Source organism: Liolophura sinensis, chromosome 7 (genome assembly GCF_032854445.1).
Source record: "Liolophura sinensis isolate JHLJ2023 chromosome 7, CUHK_Ljap_v2, whole genome shotgun sequence".
Taxonomy (NCBI): Eukaryota; Metazoa; Mollusca; class Polyplacophora; order Chitonida; family Chitonidae; genus Liolophura; species Liolophura sinensis.
Window position 1 is genome coordinate 31,539,920 of NC_088301.1, and position 17,144 is coordinate 31,557,063.

Below are 17,144 nucleotides of genomic sequence, written 5' to 3' on the forward strand. Positions count from 1 at the left end.
TCCATAAGTGTAACATGGTCAACGCCTTAGTATGTTTCTACATACGAATAATAAAAAATGATACTTTTACACAGCACAACCATGGAATGTCACAACTTACATTCTCATTATCAAAGTAGAACTTTTCATTGCCACCTGTGCCTCTCCAAGGAACCTGTACAAAAAAACATTTAATCCGTAGAGTAAGAATGTGACTTGTTCTTTGTGGAGGCCAAAACTGAATATAAATGACGTGGCAAGTCAGTGTAATGAAAAGGGCCTTACCTATCCAAAACCATTTTAATTTATACAATATTAAAATCATTTAAATAAAGGTAACGCATGTTGGTCTACTAGTACCACCAAAAAAGCATAACATGACGTAATATCATTTTCTTCACAAGAATTTCAAAAAGAATTTTTAAAAACTGTTATTTTCTGTAAAATCCTCTTTAATGAACTTTTAAATCGATTTTAGGCACTCACATGTACCTCGAAGTATTTCTGGAGACAGTTTGCCATTACCTGTTATTTGACATGTTTGAGGATACCCTAAACAGCCATCACTAGACTAACCAATACCGAGAATGGCTTATACATGTAACCTTTATTAACTCAGCAGTAGGACTTACCTCACTGAGCCTGTTTGTGGAGAGGTCCCCTAACAAGAGGGTGTCGGATGTGTGAGCAACCAGGTAACGGTCTTTACCCATGATCCTCACTTCATCTATTTCATAACCATAATGAGACTTGAGCACAACCCTCGTGCCTGATGACATGTTCTTTACAATAACCTATGAACAGATATGCACCAGAGCTGTTACAAAATCAAACTAAGACTATCTGATACTCATTAATAGTGGTCATTCTGCCTATGAACAAGAAAATGACACAGTTGACTGCATATAAGAGCTACCAAGACAATATCCATGGCTATTCTAATATTATGCATGTATGCTTGTGATTTTGCATTATATTTACCCTAATTCCTCAACCTTTTTGCATCTGAAAGAGCAACTTTCAGTGTAATTTATGCACATTTATAATTTCTTTTTGGTGATAAAACCACTTTGGTTGGATTAGCCCATATCAGAGCTTCACAAAAAGTATAACTTTATCTACCTACACAGAATAATGCCCTCAGAATATGCCTGAAACAACACCTCGCAAACATGAAAAAAATGTTGAAGAATTACAGTAAGTTTTCAAGTCAAATTACGACAATCATGACAAGGAGTCATTAGGTGTGTGCATGTACCTGTATTGTCTTTTTTTGTCCATGCTGCCAAATTTTCCAATATTTGTTAAAAGTATGGCACCAGTGTACTAAAAATGTATAGCAACAGGCAAATTTCTTGCCAACACTTATTTTAAACCAGGATGTTTAAACCTTAATTGAGCTAGTTTAAACCTCTTGGCTGCACCATACAGAAAAAGAGAACAGTTTGAATATTACCAGTTATGAAGTGAGTGTGAAGGGGCATACAAATAGGCAAAATATTTACAAGATTAACTGGGTTATATCTGTCCAGCCATCACACAACATAGATAATCCAACAAAGCACCATGCACATTGTAAATGCTTTGCAAGTGACCCCACACTGTTATTAAACATCACACTGCTTTTGTTATGTCAAACAGTCACTGTCTATCATGTCATTATTTTCATTGCTAGAGTTTATTTATTTATTTATTTGATTGGTGTTTTACGCCCGTACTCAAGGAATATTTCACTTATACGACGGCGGCCAGCATTATATAGTGGGTGGAAACCGGGCAGAGCCCGGGGGAAACCCACGGCCATCTGCAGGTTGCTGGCAGACCTTCCCACGTATGACCGGAGAGGAAGCCAGCATGAGCTGGACTTGAACTCACAGCAACCGGACTGTGAGAGACTCCTGGGTCATAACGTTGCGCTAGCGCGCTAACCAACTGAGCCATGGAGGCCCCCTCATTTGCTAGAGAGGAATATCAATAACAAAGGCACTTCTCAAACAAAACAGTCCAATACAAACGACACAATGCAGCCAAGCATTACGGCAACGTTGTTCAAAATAATGTCACAGTAAGGAGCCATCTTTCCTACAGGAAATCAGCCAGCCATTTCTTTATTCTTATCATCAACTCATTCATCACATTCACAACACCAAATTTACATCCAGCAGTCGCTCACCAATCAGAAACCAGAAAATCTTTTTTGACACATAATAATATGAATTCAAATGTATGTTATATTTAAAGCCTTTTCAATCTTGAGATATGCCTCGCTCTGGTAACAAATACTTGCCTGACTTAAGCCCACATGGGTCATCTCAAACTTGTTCTTGTAGATGGTCCTTTTCAGACAGCAGTCAAAAAGTTCCCACCCCTCCACATAATGTGCCCTGCAGAAATACCACAGTTAACAAATCAAAGTCCAGACCTTCACTGATTACACCATTCATTAACATAGCTGAGTTTCATAACAGATACATATTACTAGTATCTACATCTGGCACTTAGGGGACAACCATAAGCCAACATGTCCAATTTCTGTACATCGGTAACAAGGTGCCCCTCAATGTGTTTACGTCTGGCTAGCTGCACTGGCAGCGCATGTGTTGCATGTATGCCTGGGAGTAAAGCACCGCTTTGGCCATGTAAGCAACTGTGGACGTGTACTTGGCAATGTAAGCAACTGTGGACGTGTACTTGGCAATGTAAGCAACTGTGGATGTGTACTCGGCAATGTAAGCAACTGTGGACGTGTACTTGCCAATGTAAGCAACTGTGGACGTGTACTTGCCAATGTAAGCAACTGTGGACGTGTACTTGCCAATGTAAGCAACTGTGGACGTGTACTTGGCCAATCCTACTGTACACCAGTAACAAGGTGCCCCTGAATGCGTTTACATCTGGTTAGCTGCACTGGCATAACATGTTGCATGTGTGTGTGGGAGTAAAGCACTGCTTTCGCCATGTAAGCAAGTGTGGACATGTACTTGGCCAATCCTACTGTACATCAGTAACAGGGTACCCCACAAGTCTGTTCAGTGAATGCACTACTGTTGATCTCCTAAATGACAGGTGGTTATTGCTTTAGAACTTGGGAGTAAAGCAATGTCTCGGCCAGTCGGCAACTGCACAGACACTGTAGGTGGCCCCTACATGTCAACACAAAATTAATGTAATCAATGTATAAAATGATCTGGGAAATCCAATTCCCAAAATATTCCTCTGAATCAAGCCACGGGTCTATGTGCATTCTCATAAAAGAAACAATGAAAGACATGATATTTAAGTATTAAATCGAAGACTGAGTATTTATCCCAGAAAGAGCTTACATTTTATCACTTATTTGCCTTGAGGAAAGGAATTAAAGAACAATGTGTATACACAGGGATCTCAATCCTGTGAAGTTACCCGAAAATGAACAAAACATGAGCCCTCAACTATGTCAGAACAAAGAAGGCTAGCAGATTTCTGCACTGATACAACAGTCAGAAGGTATTACGAAATCATAGACAAGATTGTCATCATATTTAAACAAGAATTATTACAACCCATTTATTTATTAAATATAATTATTTATTTACTATTGTATTTAATATTTATTTATCTTCAGTCTGTACTCAAGCATTTTCCTCTTTATATCTGAAGGCTGTCGGGTTTATGGTAGAGAAAACATAAGAGCCTGAAGTGAACAACTGCATACATGTGCTGATTAATGAGCAAGCTACGGCCTGCTTTTCATTAGTCAGGCCTACACAATGCCTACACAGAGGTCTGAAAACAACATAAACCACATCAGCTACATGTACAAAGCAAACAGATATGTTATGTTCTTAGTACAGAAATCAATATAACAAATTTGGTAAACCTTTTCATGACAGAAATCGGACTATGAACATGAGTTGTTGTTGTGTTCCAAATTGTACTGTTACATGTGTTGATGTACTTACTGCTGTCAGCCTAGAGCCGTCCTTCTTCCATGACAAGGCTGTGATGGTGTACAAGTTAGGGATCTCCTTAGCTGGGGTCTCGTCCCACATAGCCTTCCTTGGGCTCCAGTTTAACACCCTCAACCTAAACCACAACAAAAATAAAAAAGTTTCATGAAAAGTCAGCATAGATGAATGCTTGAGAAAATTGAAGTGCTGGATATATTTGAACTTGACAAGCTCCTAGAGGAAAGAGGAGTTCCAAAAACAAAATATGCACTAACATAGGAATTTATTACAGTGCTGACATTTTGTGCAGAAACTTTAATTCTACAGAAGAATGTCATAAACCCTCCAAAAAAAAAAAACATCATTAAAATGCCTTTTTAAGGTCAAAAGGACTCTCTGAGTTAAATGTAGTCAAACAGTTGAGTGTACGCGGGGCTTTGAGTAAGTGAGTGAGTGCCTGGCGTTTAATGTCGTACTTAACAATTTTTCAATCACATGATGATGAAGGAATCCTTAGAGTGCCTCCTTGTTGCAGGACGGATTTCCATCGCTCTTTTATCTAGTGCTGTTTTACTGAGATGACTTCCCGAAAGCATGTAAGCCGCCAGAGCCATTATACTGATACGGGTCAACCAGTCGTTGCACTGAAGGCCAAGCGAGGGAGTTACAACTTCCTCTTTTAAAGTCTTAGGTGTGACTTGACCCAGGATTTAACCTGGATCTACCTCCCTATCGATCTACTGGCTTTGAAGGTCCAAATAAATCAAAAAGGTGTCTGAAAGGTCATTTATAAGTACTGACCGGTCATAGCTGCCAATGACCACGGACTGTCCCCCAGGGCTGCAGACAGCAGTTGTAAACTCATGCTCATCCTCATCCCTGGAGTAGTCAAAGTGCTGAATGCTGCGACCATCTCGTCCATATGCAATGATCCGCTTGTCACAACCAGCAGCCACGATGGAGTTGGTAGCAAAGGCCAGGGCGTAAGGAGGACATGGGTGCGAACAGATTTTACCCTGTATTTAAAAGAAATAAATATTAATACGCTCACTGCACTTCAATTCGTCAACTTGGTTTAGGCTTACACAATAACAGTTTTTGCTGTTTTTAAGGCTGACCATTTAGACAATGCTTTGTTAGATTTCCTTTTGTAAATTTGGTAAAACTTCTTTATGACATAAATTTACATCTGACTTTGAATATGCAATAAGCATTCTGTATTGCTCTGTCACACGTGTGTGATGTATTTACAGCTGTTGGTCTAGAGCCAGTTTTCCAGATTTATTTCAAGATTTGATTACACTAAAAACACCCTGAAATGTACAATTCAGGCCACACGTTTATAGATCTACACACACTACAAGGTTCAAACTTATATTTGGGAACAGGAGCAAAATACCAAAAATTTCACTCAATGGTCACCACTGCCTTCATCGTCAAAAAAGACAAATAGTTACAAAATAATAAAAGCTTACCTGTGAGTCACCACTGCCTTCATCATCAAAAAAGAAGCGAACAACTGATCCATCTGCATGGCCAGAGAGGAATCCCTTTCCTGACGGACTGAAATCATAAGTCAGAGCATGCTGCTCATCAGGCATACATGTTCAGTTTCGATGTACTTTAACTTTATGCAGCTGTTTATGCGGAAAAACTACCCTGAACAGAGTCAATCACAGCCACAATGTTTTCATGTTGACAAATTATAAAGAAGTATAGCACATAAATACTAAGTCTAAACTTAAATGAGTGCAGCAAACTATATTTACCAATCTGTATACAAGTAATTCTTCTAATTTTTAGGACATTTGCTCCTAATCAGCTCCTCTTAGCCAAAATACACGAAATACAGAGTTTCTCTTTTGTCTCATGGTTCGTCCATCTAATGAACATGACATATCTTTTAACATTTCTGAAAAATATGAGTGAGAAATGTAATTTTTTTTCAGTACTGATATCTGTATTAAAAATTGGAATTCTGATTGCCAGAGTGCTGACTGATGTTAAAAATGTAAAAAAATCATATAACTTTATTTTATGAGCACCTTTGAGCCACTGATGAAGCAAACAGCATTTAATTTATTATCACATTTTAATAGCTAAGTTATCTGTAACAATGGCTCTGTCACTCTGTACATTTAAGCACTTACTTTGCAGCCAAAGAGACAACATATGACTCTGTAGTGTAAACTGTTGAAGTTTTGTTTGTCTTAATATTAGCTGCTCTGACCTGAAAGAAAAAAAACATCACATTTGTCATACCATCACTAATAACACATTCAGTTGAATTTAGATTGTTTACTTTCTTTACAGGCCACATAAGCGCAAACAACATCACAATATTTCACAAAGAAAGCCTTAGTACAGTGGTAACTGTTTCGAAAAACTACTCTTCTCCAACATTCAGGGTCATGAAACTTAATAAAATTCATTCAAATTCTTTCCACGATCTTATGAAGAAGTGGCAAACCCGTTGTTTCTTTGATACCACTAAAATTACCTTGCCATCAGAGAGTCCAAATATAATGGGTTGTTCTGGAGGCCAGATGAGACATGTGACGGCACTTTGTTGTACAAATTTGTTGCAGATTACTTTCTTTTCTCCCCTGAAATACATGAGTGGTGTTTTTATGATAACAAAAAACAAAATTATATTTCTTCACTTTGAGGAGGTATTTATCGTGGTTGAAAATTTAAATTTATATGGATAAGTAACGTTTTCCTGGGCTCCTATGAGTTTGATCCAAAAATTATTACTTAATTGGATTGCTGTGGTGTGGATAAATTGACCATATCGGCAATTATCAAAAAAATAAAAAATAAAATATACTAGCTAATGAACAACCAACATGATAATGTTTTTTTTATTTATCACATCTGGTAAAAGTACATTGTACAATGTAAACTTTGTAAATGTAAAGCGGTATTGGTACTAACACTGAGCAATGGAACTGAATCAAAGGTAAAGAGAAATGCTGCACCAAAACTCTTTCATAATAAATATGAGCATATCACACAAGACATGACTGAAATTACAACAATACAACCAATTTTTATACTAAACAAGGATGCATACCATTCCTCTCCTATCTTGTACACATAAATGATGTTATCTGTCTGGCCAACAGCAATCTTTGTCGAATCTGGAGAAAACGCCAAACCTTTGACAGTGTAGCTTTTTTTCCCATACTGAAATAATGACGAAAAACAGTCCAATTAACAGAATGTGGTTACAATAATGAATAATTCCATTTGTTCACCAATTCATGAAAACATATATATTTGTTCTCAACTAAACACTGGTTCACAAAGAAAAGTATACATGTATAATAATCTTTTAGAAAATCATCAGCCCGATGTAAAAAGAGCATTATACATATGGACAGTTAACAACATACATTTTCACACATGAATGGAAAATGGAAATAGTTTATACACTCACTTTGGAATCTGCAGGTTTTGTGGAGAATTTGTCTCTCTTCTCCCCTTGGTCATCGTACAGTAGCACAACCCTATCAGATGTACACACAGCTAATTTGGTGTTGTTGGCTGACCACGCCATTGCTGTGATTTTTGCCGCCCCATCCTGTTTTGTTAAAAAAAATATAATTTTATTTTTATTTGATTGTTATTTTACGCCATACTCAAGAATATTTCACTTATATGACGGCAGCCAGATTTATGGTGGGTAGAAACCAAGCAGAGCCTGGGGGAAAACTCTTGACCATCCGCAGGTTGCTGCAGACCTTCCCATGTAAGCCAGCACGAGCTGGACTTGAACTCACTGCGGCTGCATGGGTGAGAGGCACCTGGGTAATTGTGCCACGCTGACGTGCTATCCCCCTTCACTACTCCCAATATATATATATATATATATATATATATATATATATATATATACAACAGTATATATAGCAATGTCAATAATACCAGCCAAAATATACTGCACATCCAACTAGCTGGTTGTTTAATGTAAACACAATTAAAGAGCTATGATCTTATAATCAAATATATCCAAAAACTTTTGCTCTAATTGTCTCTCCCACAGCATTTACCATTAAAGTATTTTTGTTTTGTTATACTTACCATCTTTATGGAACTATCAAAAACTAGACAGGCCTTTTCAGTGTGAAGCCAAAGATTGATGGCTTTCCATTTAAAGTTTAGGGTCATATAACGGGCATAAAAAAAAATGCAGGCCTGTGCTTTATTAGTATCTTTTCAACATTTCATATTTACAGCGGAACACTTCCTTTCGCTTGTTAAAATAATTACAAAAAACAAATACTGGCAATAAGTCAAAACAAGGAGTTGAATGCTAGCTGTCAAATGTATATGTCAGTAACTGTTGTAGAATATGAATATATGAACACAAGACATCACCATTCATGCATTCTGCAAAGTAAACATGACCTGCTTGCCAAATACTGATTGCATTTATTTTCATTGATTAAAATTTATTTCTTGCCAGGCTATATGCAATGTATCAAAAGGGACATTTTAGAAACGACAAATCCATTTACTGACGTACAGTGTCATACAATACAATCCTAACAGGCGGTCGAAAGAATAGATGTACTGGGCAATTAAATGACATCTAGCCGTCAGTTATCCCTGGAGGAGAAAAATTTAGAAAGATTACAATGGATTCTTGTTTATCAACAAGCTGAACCCTTCATAAACACATTTCCCTACAGCACTGGTGATCTTTTCGCTAGAGATGGACAACAAAGATCTAAAAGTAGATGTTAAGATCATTGCTTGATGAAGAATTCAGTCCTTTACTCATTTTGTTAAGTCATAACATATAAAATAGCGAATTTTTCACTGAGTTTTACAATACACAAGAGCATGACAGCCAGTTATTTCATTACCTGGGGCGCCAAGAGTGTTTGCATGTGTTTCAGCTGCATACTGCTAGGTGAGTTACAGCCAGAAACAAAAATCTGAAAGAGATAACACTTTTCTCGTGTCACACAGTTTCTGAAATGTTTATGGAATGCTAGGCTGCGCCTCGTTCTCAAACTGAGGTGTTGTATTCTGAGCCGCCCAGAGACACGCTGTAAGAGGGGTTTATTTTATTTAGACATTACATAACTTATCCATAACCAAATTTATCATCAAACTGTTAATCGATTGTTCAAAAATTCTTCAAAAATATATCTAATGACGGTTTATATTGAATTCAAGCACAACATGTAAGACACTGTTTCGTAATACGAGAAAATGGGTGTGGGAAGTGTTCGTCTGTTTTCTATGCCTTCCAACTTCATCCGTGTTGTTGAATTGGTAAGTTGGACGGCAGTACACAACAATAATTGCTAATAACTATTTTATGTAATAACGGAGGTAAGGGAGAAGAAAGCAAATTGAAGTAGAATTTCATCGAAAAGTGTCTTGCTTGATGTCGAAATCTAGCGTCTAGATAATATCTTGCGTTGTCAAGTAAACTTAGAATGTATCGGTGTACATTTACATTTTCTGTCTGTCTGTATATTACGCCTTCCGTTCCCCCTCAAGAAAGCGTTATGACTTTCAGTCCGGGTAATTTAGCCTAGAAGAGAAAATCTTCTTGATATGCGCCCTGACAGCTGTCAGATGTGTAAAAAAATTAAGTTCATTTTTTTTTAAATGATCCCCAGTGTGTACCGGTACCTTTCGAAGCAGCAAACATAGCAGATAGATAACCTGATGTCCCCTGAATCAAATTTGATCATGTAAAATAGTGAAAACCATAGAATCATTCATCAGGAAATTTACTTCACTGTGATTTTCATGGTTCAAATAGTATTCCAATAAAGTATCATTTCTAAGGAAAAATTACCCCAGCCATGTAGTACCGTTGTGTTTTCAAGACAGCAGCCATGTATTTAAAATGGGTGAGTACAATTTCAGGAATGGCAATGGGAAGGGCCTTTGTTACAAAGTGGAGTTGACCAGCTAGAGATAAGTCGAGTGCTAATTCAATCTGCCACCAGTTCCGCACCATGTCACAGTGGGTGCTGTAACTGTAGGTTTACCAGGGATAGATATGGAGACGGTCCAAATTTTTTAAGTTTACCTGGTTTACACCACATTTTTCAGTAAGTTCAGTTTACTGATTAACATAGCTGCGTTTTCTTCAAAGCTCTGGTGAGAAATCAGTACATTAAATGCGCCGCTGGCATGACATAAGTGATGAATGCTTGACATGAAACACTATAATCAAATGAATACTAGTTTATAGGTGTTCAAACACCAGTCAAACAAATCTGGAAATAAATGATAGGCCCGGTTCTCGGGGGTAATTAGGTTGAACATCATGTCCAAGTCAAGTAATTAGTGTAATGTAACATTTTCCCTTATTGTACTCATGTCAGATCAAGTCTAGTTTATTTGCATAATTATGCCACAGTGACATAGGCTAAATGTAAGATACATCCATTTAAGTAATTAAAAGAAAAAATGAGAGAAATGCTAGAGAAAAGCATGGCAGTTACATGTATATTCATGACATTACTTAAACTTATTTTAGGCGTATTAATTGGCTGTCATATGGAGACCAATAAATATATATTTTCATTAAATGCAGTAGGAATACGCATATTCTGACTGAGGTTAAATTTTGCATGGTTTTACTATTATACAGTAACAATTCAATGGAGAAATATACATGCAGTCATTGCAGTGAGTACTTTATATTTTGTGGAAGTTTCAAGTAGTGGGCAAGTTTGGAGATTAAATCAAGAACTATGTGTCTATGTGCTTTGCTCTGTTTCCAGGTGTTGTCCCTGGTGGCATTTGGCTTGGTACTTGACTGGAATTGTGGAGGGGTCACCTACAGTGACTTAAGCCAGGGAGATGTCAACATCATTAACAATCTCAACTTCTTCATCGCCATATCCATTATCAGCTTCCTTGTTGCCCTTGTAATATGCCTCATCACTGTTCTTGAGCTTAAAAACTTTACCTCCTTACTGGTAAGATATTAGATAGTGTTTGTCTTCAGACATTGCAAACATTTATTAGGAAAATGACGCTAAAAATAATTTTTTTCTGTCACTAAAGATGCAAGCTTCACAAAATTGTGCAAATCATTTCTCTACACCCCATAGTTCTCCCAGAATGTTGAAAAACATTGGTTGCAGAGGTGGTTGAGAAAGTTAAAGAATTTGGGTACATCTATATGTTAACAAATAACACTGGGTCTTTGCTGGCTGAGACAATCTAACAAATCAGTAAGCAAAATCAGCATTTCAGGAGACTAGCCAGTTCACGCAGGTTTGGGTGAAACAAGTTACGGCCCTGCAAACTGACATGGCCTACAAATGTGATTTTAGTGTAATTTCCAGATGGAACACTAGTATGCATCTTGGGTAGGCCTGTCTGGCTCAATGGCATCGTTAGCTGCTGCCCATAAAATCACGTGTTTTAGCCATGTTACTTTGCGAGAGCTCCCACCTTGTCTTGCCTAAACTTGCGTGGACTTGGGAGACTCCTGAAATGCTGAGCCGGCTAATACGATATGAGGTTATATCTACATATCCAGCTCCAGCTGTCTTTGGCTGGGTTTGCCAAGGCTTTAGACCAGACATCCTCAACTTGAGTGATGTACTTCATCATCAGAATCATGTATGATGTAAACTGGTTACTATTTCAAATCATTTCCATCTGAATACTGCGATTAGTTGTTCAGATGCATGAACCAGTGATTGTTGGTTTTCCCTGGTTGACTCCACCCATCAAATTAACCACCAGTGAAAACAGGTGATAAACAGCAGTCAAATCAAAGCAAATTTATCATTAATAGAGGAGTTTCAAGTTCAAACAGTTCTGGGGCCTCCGTGGCTCAGTTGGTTAGCGCGCTAACGCAGCACAATGGCCCAGGAGTCTCTCACCAATGCGGTCGCTGTGAGTTCAAGTCCAGCTCATGCTGGCTTTCTCTCCGGCCGTATGTGAGAAGGTCTGTCAGCTACCTGCGGATGGTCGTGGGTTTCCCCTGGGTTCTGCCCGGTTTCCACCCACCATAATGCTGGCCGCCGTCGTATAAGTGAAATATTCTTGAGTACGGCGTAAAACGCCAATCAAAAAAAAAAAAGAAAAATCAAAGTTCTGTAGCATGTTGTGTGTCAAAAATCTTAGGCAACTAGTTTTGATCATATTTAACATGGGCATCTGAAAATTTCAAACAAAGTACTGTAGAGTAGAGGAACAATGAAGAAAATAGAGGAGCTGATCATTTCTTAACTTGAGAAGTTTCGGAAGGAAAGATGTTTCATGTATGTATCTGGAAGACTGTGAGATAAGTGATCAGTAAACTAATGTCAACATAGATTGTCTAACATATTTCAAAAGTCACATGACACAGTAGGACTATTTTTACTTTTAACAACAAAAGATTTTGAACTCATATCTCCCCAATTTTTCTATCTGTGAAGTCTACATCTAAAGACTGAGCTCATTGTGCATCAAAGAAAGTCATGAATCCATGGCAGTGTACGGTGTAAATTTAATATGGTTATGTTGTTTCATCAGAATATATCACAGTTTTCATTGCTGACTAAATCACTAGTGTGGTTGTTGTGAGTAAAGTCCAGCTCATGTCCTCTGCGGATGTATGTTTGAAGGTCTTCCAGCAACCTGCAGATGGTCGTGGGATTCCCCTGGGCTCTACCTGGTTTCCTCCCATAGTCCTGGCCGCCATCATATAAGTGAAATATTCTTGAGTATATAGTTAAAACACCAGCTAAACAAATGATTGACTATACATAATGTATTATGTTTTCTCTTTTTGTTTAGGATGTTATTTTAAGTGGAACATTCGCCTTATTCTGGCTGATAGCATCACTGGTGATGTATGCTGGTCTCACCTCAATCGCTTACTCGCAATCCATTAAGGAAGCTAACATCTCATTTACAAGTCTGGAGGCGGCCATTGTAAGTGCTTGGTACACGATTTAATTTATCTTAATAATATTTCATATTACAAAACTTTTGGATCTCCATATGCAATGTACTAAAATGATGAATGTTGTCCTTATGAGTCACATGATTCCGATTATAGCTGCACTAATGTTCACTCCAACATGAGCATTTTTTGCTTTTGTTGCTGAAAACACAGCATGAGGAGATAAGCAAAGTACCTGTGGACCCATTGTCAGTATGCTGTTAGTGGTTATAGGGTACCAGAAACGAATGGATGAATGGCTATGGCTTAATACCACTTTGGCAATATTGCAGCCGATTGTGCAGCGAGAACATGTTTAAAAGATGATTCATTACGATGGGAACATCCAAAATCAAACAAAGATAGAGGGATATTTGCCAAACAATCAGAGCAACCATGAAAGACAAGTTTTAGGACAACTATGATGAACAAAAATCATTTAAAATTAATTGAATATAATTCTTATACAATGGCCTTCTATATCATAAAATATAGTTCTTATACCATGAACTTGAAAATACATTTGAAATACATGTATTTATTTACAGCATTGCCAACAACACTGATTGTAGCAATGACACAAACCTGTGAAGATCAAATGATGTGAAACTATTCTGTTCTTCGGGCCCACATGTGAGAGCTCTAAGTTAGTTGCCTTTTATGCTGCTTAGAGGGCTGAGGTTCTATTCTACCCTATACCTCCTGGGGTCTCCGGAGGTATAGGGTATCGTGTCAGGTGTCTGAGTTATGGTGTTAATTACAGTTAGTGAGGCAGCACAGCGGTATGTGCTAAAACTGCTACTGATCTGCTACAAGGAGACACTGGATTGACATAACACCTGATATAAACAAACCTAATTTCAAACCTTTATGGGTTTTTTTGTACAGAATGTCAATAGGAAAGGTCTGTGAACTTAAACTTATTAAAGAATGACTTTGATAGCTACATGTATCCAAGTAAATATGACAGCTTATTATTTCACAATGCAAGAATTCCTTTTATTAATAGGTGAGTTTCAAGTAGGAACTCTTTTGTCGCCAAAGGTAAAAACAGTCCTACCGTGCCATGTGAATGGTGAAAAATGTTACGCAACCCTTGTTGAAATTGATTTACTGATCACCTGTTTTCCAGAGGCACAAGCGACACTGCTTTCCTTTAGGAACTTCTGCAATTCACAAAACATTCAGATTTTCAGTTTTCTCTTTCATTCGTGTGCTCTAAATTACTTTTTATAACACTTTCAGACATCCATGTTATGGGGAATGGGACAAAAAATGGTTGCCTAACATTTTTGACAAGGTCACATGATACAGTTAGACTTTTTCTGCCTTCACATTAAAAGAGTTCAAATACCAAACTCCCCTATTGATTGTGTTTTGGGATGACCATTCGACAATTACCCAGTATGATTGATATATTATACCTTATTCCATGTTTCTGTTTCTCCCATAGGGTATAGGCTTTTTCAACAGTATATATTTTGGAGGCAGCACATGGTTTGCCATCTCAGCACATCGTGAGTCGGATGAGTCGTCGTTTGGTCCAGCACGGCTTTCAGCTGACCTCCCTAGTGATATCCTCGCAGACAACGAACAGAGACACAAGATGTATGTACTTTGGCATCTCCTTACATAGACTTCACCAAGACACAGACTTCACCCTCATATAGACTTCATCGAGAAGAAATCTTAGACTTAAGGCAAAATTTCAAATCACTTTAACATTCTTATTTCTGATGCAACAAGGTTAAAATATTGCTTCATAACGTAAATTCTGGGTATGTTATTGTACGACAAATTTTAGCTGAAATAACCGAAAGGAACATACAAAATTTAATGATTAAAATTTGGAAGCCAAAGATGGCTTCGTGATCCTGGCACCAGGGTCATGAAACTATCTCGGACTTAAGTTACACTTGTTTTATTATTCCGGAACTTAAATATGATTGATTGATTTATTTATTTATTTGTTTGGTGTTTTACGCCATACTCAAGCATATTTCAATTATACAACAGCGGTTAGCATTATGGTGGGTGGGAACCGGGCAGAGCCCAGGGGAAACCCACGACCATCCGCAGGTTGCTGACAGACCTTCCCACTTATGGCCGGAGAGGAAGCCAGCATGAGCTGGACTTGAACTCACAGCAACCACATTGGTGACAGACTCCTGGGCCATTACACTGCGCTAGCTGAGCCACGGAGGCCCCTAAAACATGATTGAACCTAAACACTATTTTGCCAAGATGGACTAAGACATCTTTTAGTAATAAAAGAAAGATTGCTAAGGTAATTCACAATTTTAGTACAGTGAACTAAGTAGAGGTTAAGACTTATTAAAGTTTGACTTAAGCCTAAGGTGACTTTGTGATCCAGTTACCAGAAGCGGTGTGCCACCTTTGGAGTGTAATGGTATCCACAATGCTATACCCTCTGTGGATTGCCCAGCAAAACATGACTGCAGTATTGCCCAAGTGGCATTAAGCCTGATTCATTCAATCATCTAGACTGTTTCAGTAGCCCCACACATGCCATAGATGTTTACCTGGGGCATTCCACGTATAACAGTTAATTTGTCTTGCATTAATTATTGCTCATATGTCAGTTTATTGAGCAGTCATGCCAGTGAACTAACAGTAGTTCAGTAACCAAATGGACCTCAAGCCAAAATCTGAGAACTTCTTTATATTCTTGGCTTGAATATGAAACAGTGACTTTATGAAATGAAATTTTGATAGATTTAGCTTGTTTGACCGAGATTGTCTTTTACATCCTAATCAATGAGGTTGAATTTCCAGCTTATCTCAGAGAGAGAACTTGTAAACCCAGCAGATCTTTATTTAAGCCCATCGAAAATTTGTGTGTCATCAGGTACTATAGAAGGAAACAGTCACTGTAGTATTCTTCTAATTTCATAAGTTTCAGTTCCACATAAACTGTATAACTTCAAATAAGGTATACAGCATGGTAAATATGTAAATTTATTTAAAGGGGCTATATGGGAGATTTTTGGCAAAATATAGTCCAGTGCAAATTCAGTGGAATTTTTTTATGTCAGAATATTCTGAATAGTTGCCTTAAAATATTAGCCACGTCCGTGCATATGTTACTGGTCAAAATCAGTAATAAAGCTCATAACGCTTTTATAAAGCATAAAAGCTTTCAAATACTAGAATCACTCTAACACTGTTATACTAGAGGTACGATTCTGAAATTCTCTGAAAGTCAGTTATTTCAACTGTTCTTTGTAAATAGGTAAAATTTAATTTGAATATGGATGTTTTACCCCAAATCCTTGATTTAGCCTCCTTCAGTCAGTGTTACATTTACATTGGTTTAGAGCGTAATATATACAGTATACTTCGATCAGTCAGTTTACTTTGTTTGCAGTTGTATCTAAATGTATCTGTCAGAAGTTACTTATTTATTCATTCACTGGTCGTTTGTGTTTTTTTTTCTTTCAGATTTAGCCCGGATGCCACAACATTCTAAGATTGCGCTGCTTCCAACAGTCATGTCACAGGAGTGTGAGCCTTGCTTAACTTGCCGGCATTATTGCCATTGCTCAGTTTAACTGTTTTATAAATCATAGTTTTGATTGGTTATGGGAGTTTCTGGTCCTCTGACAATTGTTCTCGTCAAGTGGCAACATTTACTGTATTTCACCTAAAGTTAAAATTTTTCAAGTGACACATATTGCTTGATTCTTATTGATACGACCACCATATATATATATATATATTGTGGATTTGGTTAATTTTTTAACCAAAAAACCTATGATTGGCATCAAAAGTATCATTTTAAAGCCTTTAGTAGCATCTGAAACTGAATTTAATGTACTATGCTTTAGGTGAAATACACTGCTTTTCTTAACCATATAACTGTCTTACATGTAGATGTGCATATACCAATATGGTCATCAGCATACACCTTATTAGGCAATAGTTGAGTTGACACCTCTGAGTAGTATTTTGTCAGCCTGTTAAGCATATGAACTTTCATAAATTTTCATAACAGTACACAGTGGAGTAGTTCGAAGAATCTCAATTTCATTTCAATTTACTTCATACTTTTTATCGACATTTAAATAGCATTTGTGGTCTTAAATATTTATGTCAAGCTATCTTTGATAATATGGTTGTAGCATTATATTCTCAGAACTACCATAATGATGAAATGCCAACAAACAGTACTGGATGCTGCAAATCTTGCGGCTACATACACTTCACGATACCAAGGATTTGCACCTAGTTTTAGAGAATTTACTATGATTCTCTGCATCTATTCACCTAAAAGTTTGTGATAATTTCAC

At 37.4% G+C, this 17,144-nt stretch overlaps 2 protein-coding genes across 2 annotated transcripts in view; one reads left to right on the forward strand and one right to left on the reverse strand.

The window, feature by feature from the left end:
• The window catches only part of LOC135470845 (intraflagellar transport protein 172 homolog), a 43,761-nt gene extending 34,862 nt beyond the window's left edge, over positions 1-8,899 (reverse strand). The window contains 12 exon segments of the mRNA XM_064749892.1: positions 101-154; positions 612-773; positions 2,267-2,341; positions 2,343-2,363; positions 3,921-4,044; positions 4,710-4,924; positions 5,384-5,471; positions 6,059-6,138; positions 6,409-6,514; positions 6,985-7,097; positions 7,351-7,494; positions 8,783-8,899. Coding sequence (XP_064605962.1) covers positions 101-154; positions 612-773; positions 2,267-2,341; positions 2,343-2,363; positions 3,921-4,044; positions 4,710-4,924; positions 5,384-5,471; positions 6,059-6,138; positions 6,409-6,514; positions 6,985-7,097; positions 7,351-7,494; positions 8,783-8,821 — 1,221 coding nt within the window. The 5' untranslated portion in view covers positions 8,822-8,899.
• Positions 8,900-9,131: 232 nt separating this feature from the next.
• LOC135471903 (uncharacterized) lies at positions 9,132-16,471 on the forward strand. The gene is made up of 5 exons (XM_064751327.1): positions 9,132-9,197; positions 10,670-10,867; positions 12,687-12,824; positions 14,288-14,442; positions 16,297-16,471. The coding sequence occupies exons 1-5, from the start codon at positions 9,135-9,137 to the stop codon at positions 16,322-16,324; spliced, it is 582 nt and encodes a 193-aa protein (XP_064607397.1). The 5' UTR covers positions 9,132-9,134; the 3' UTR covers positions 16,325-16,471.
• The last annotated feature ends 673 nt before the right edge of the window (positions 16,472-17,144 follow it).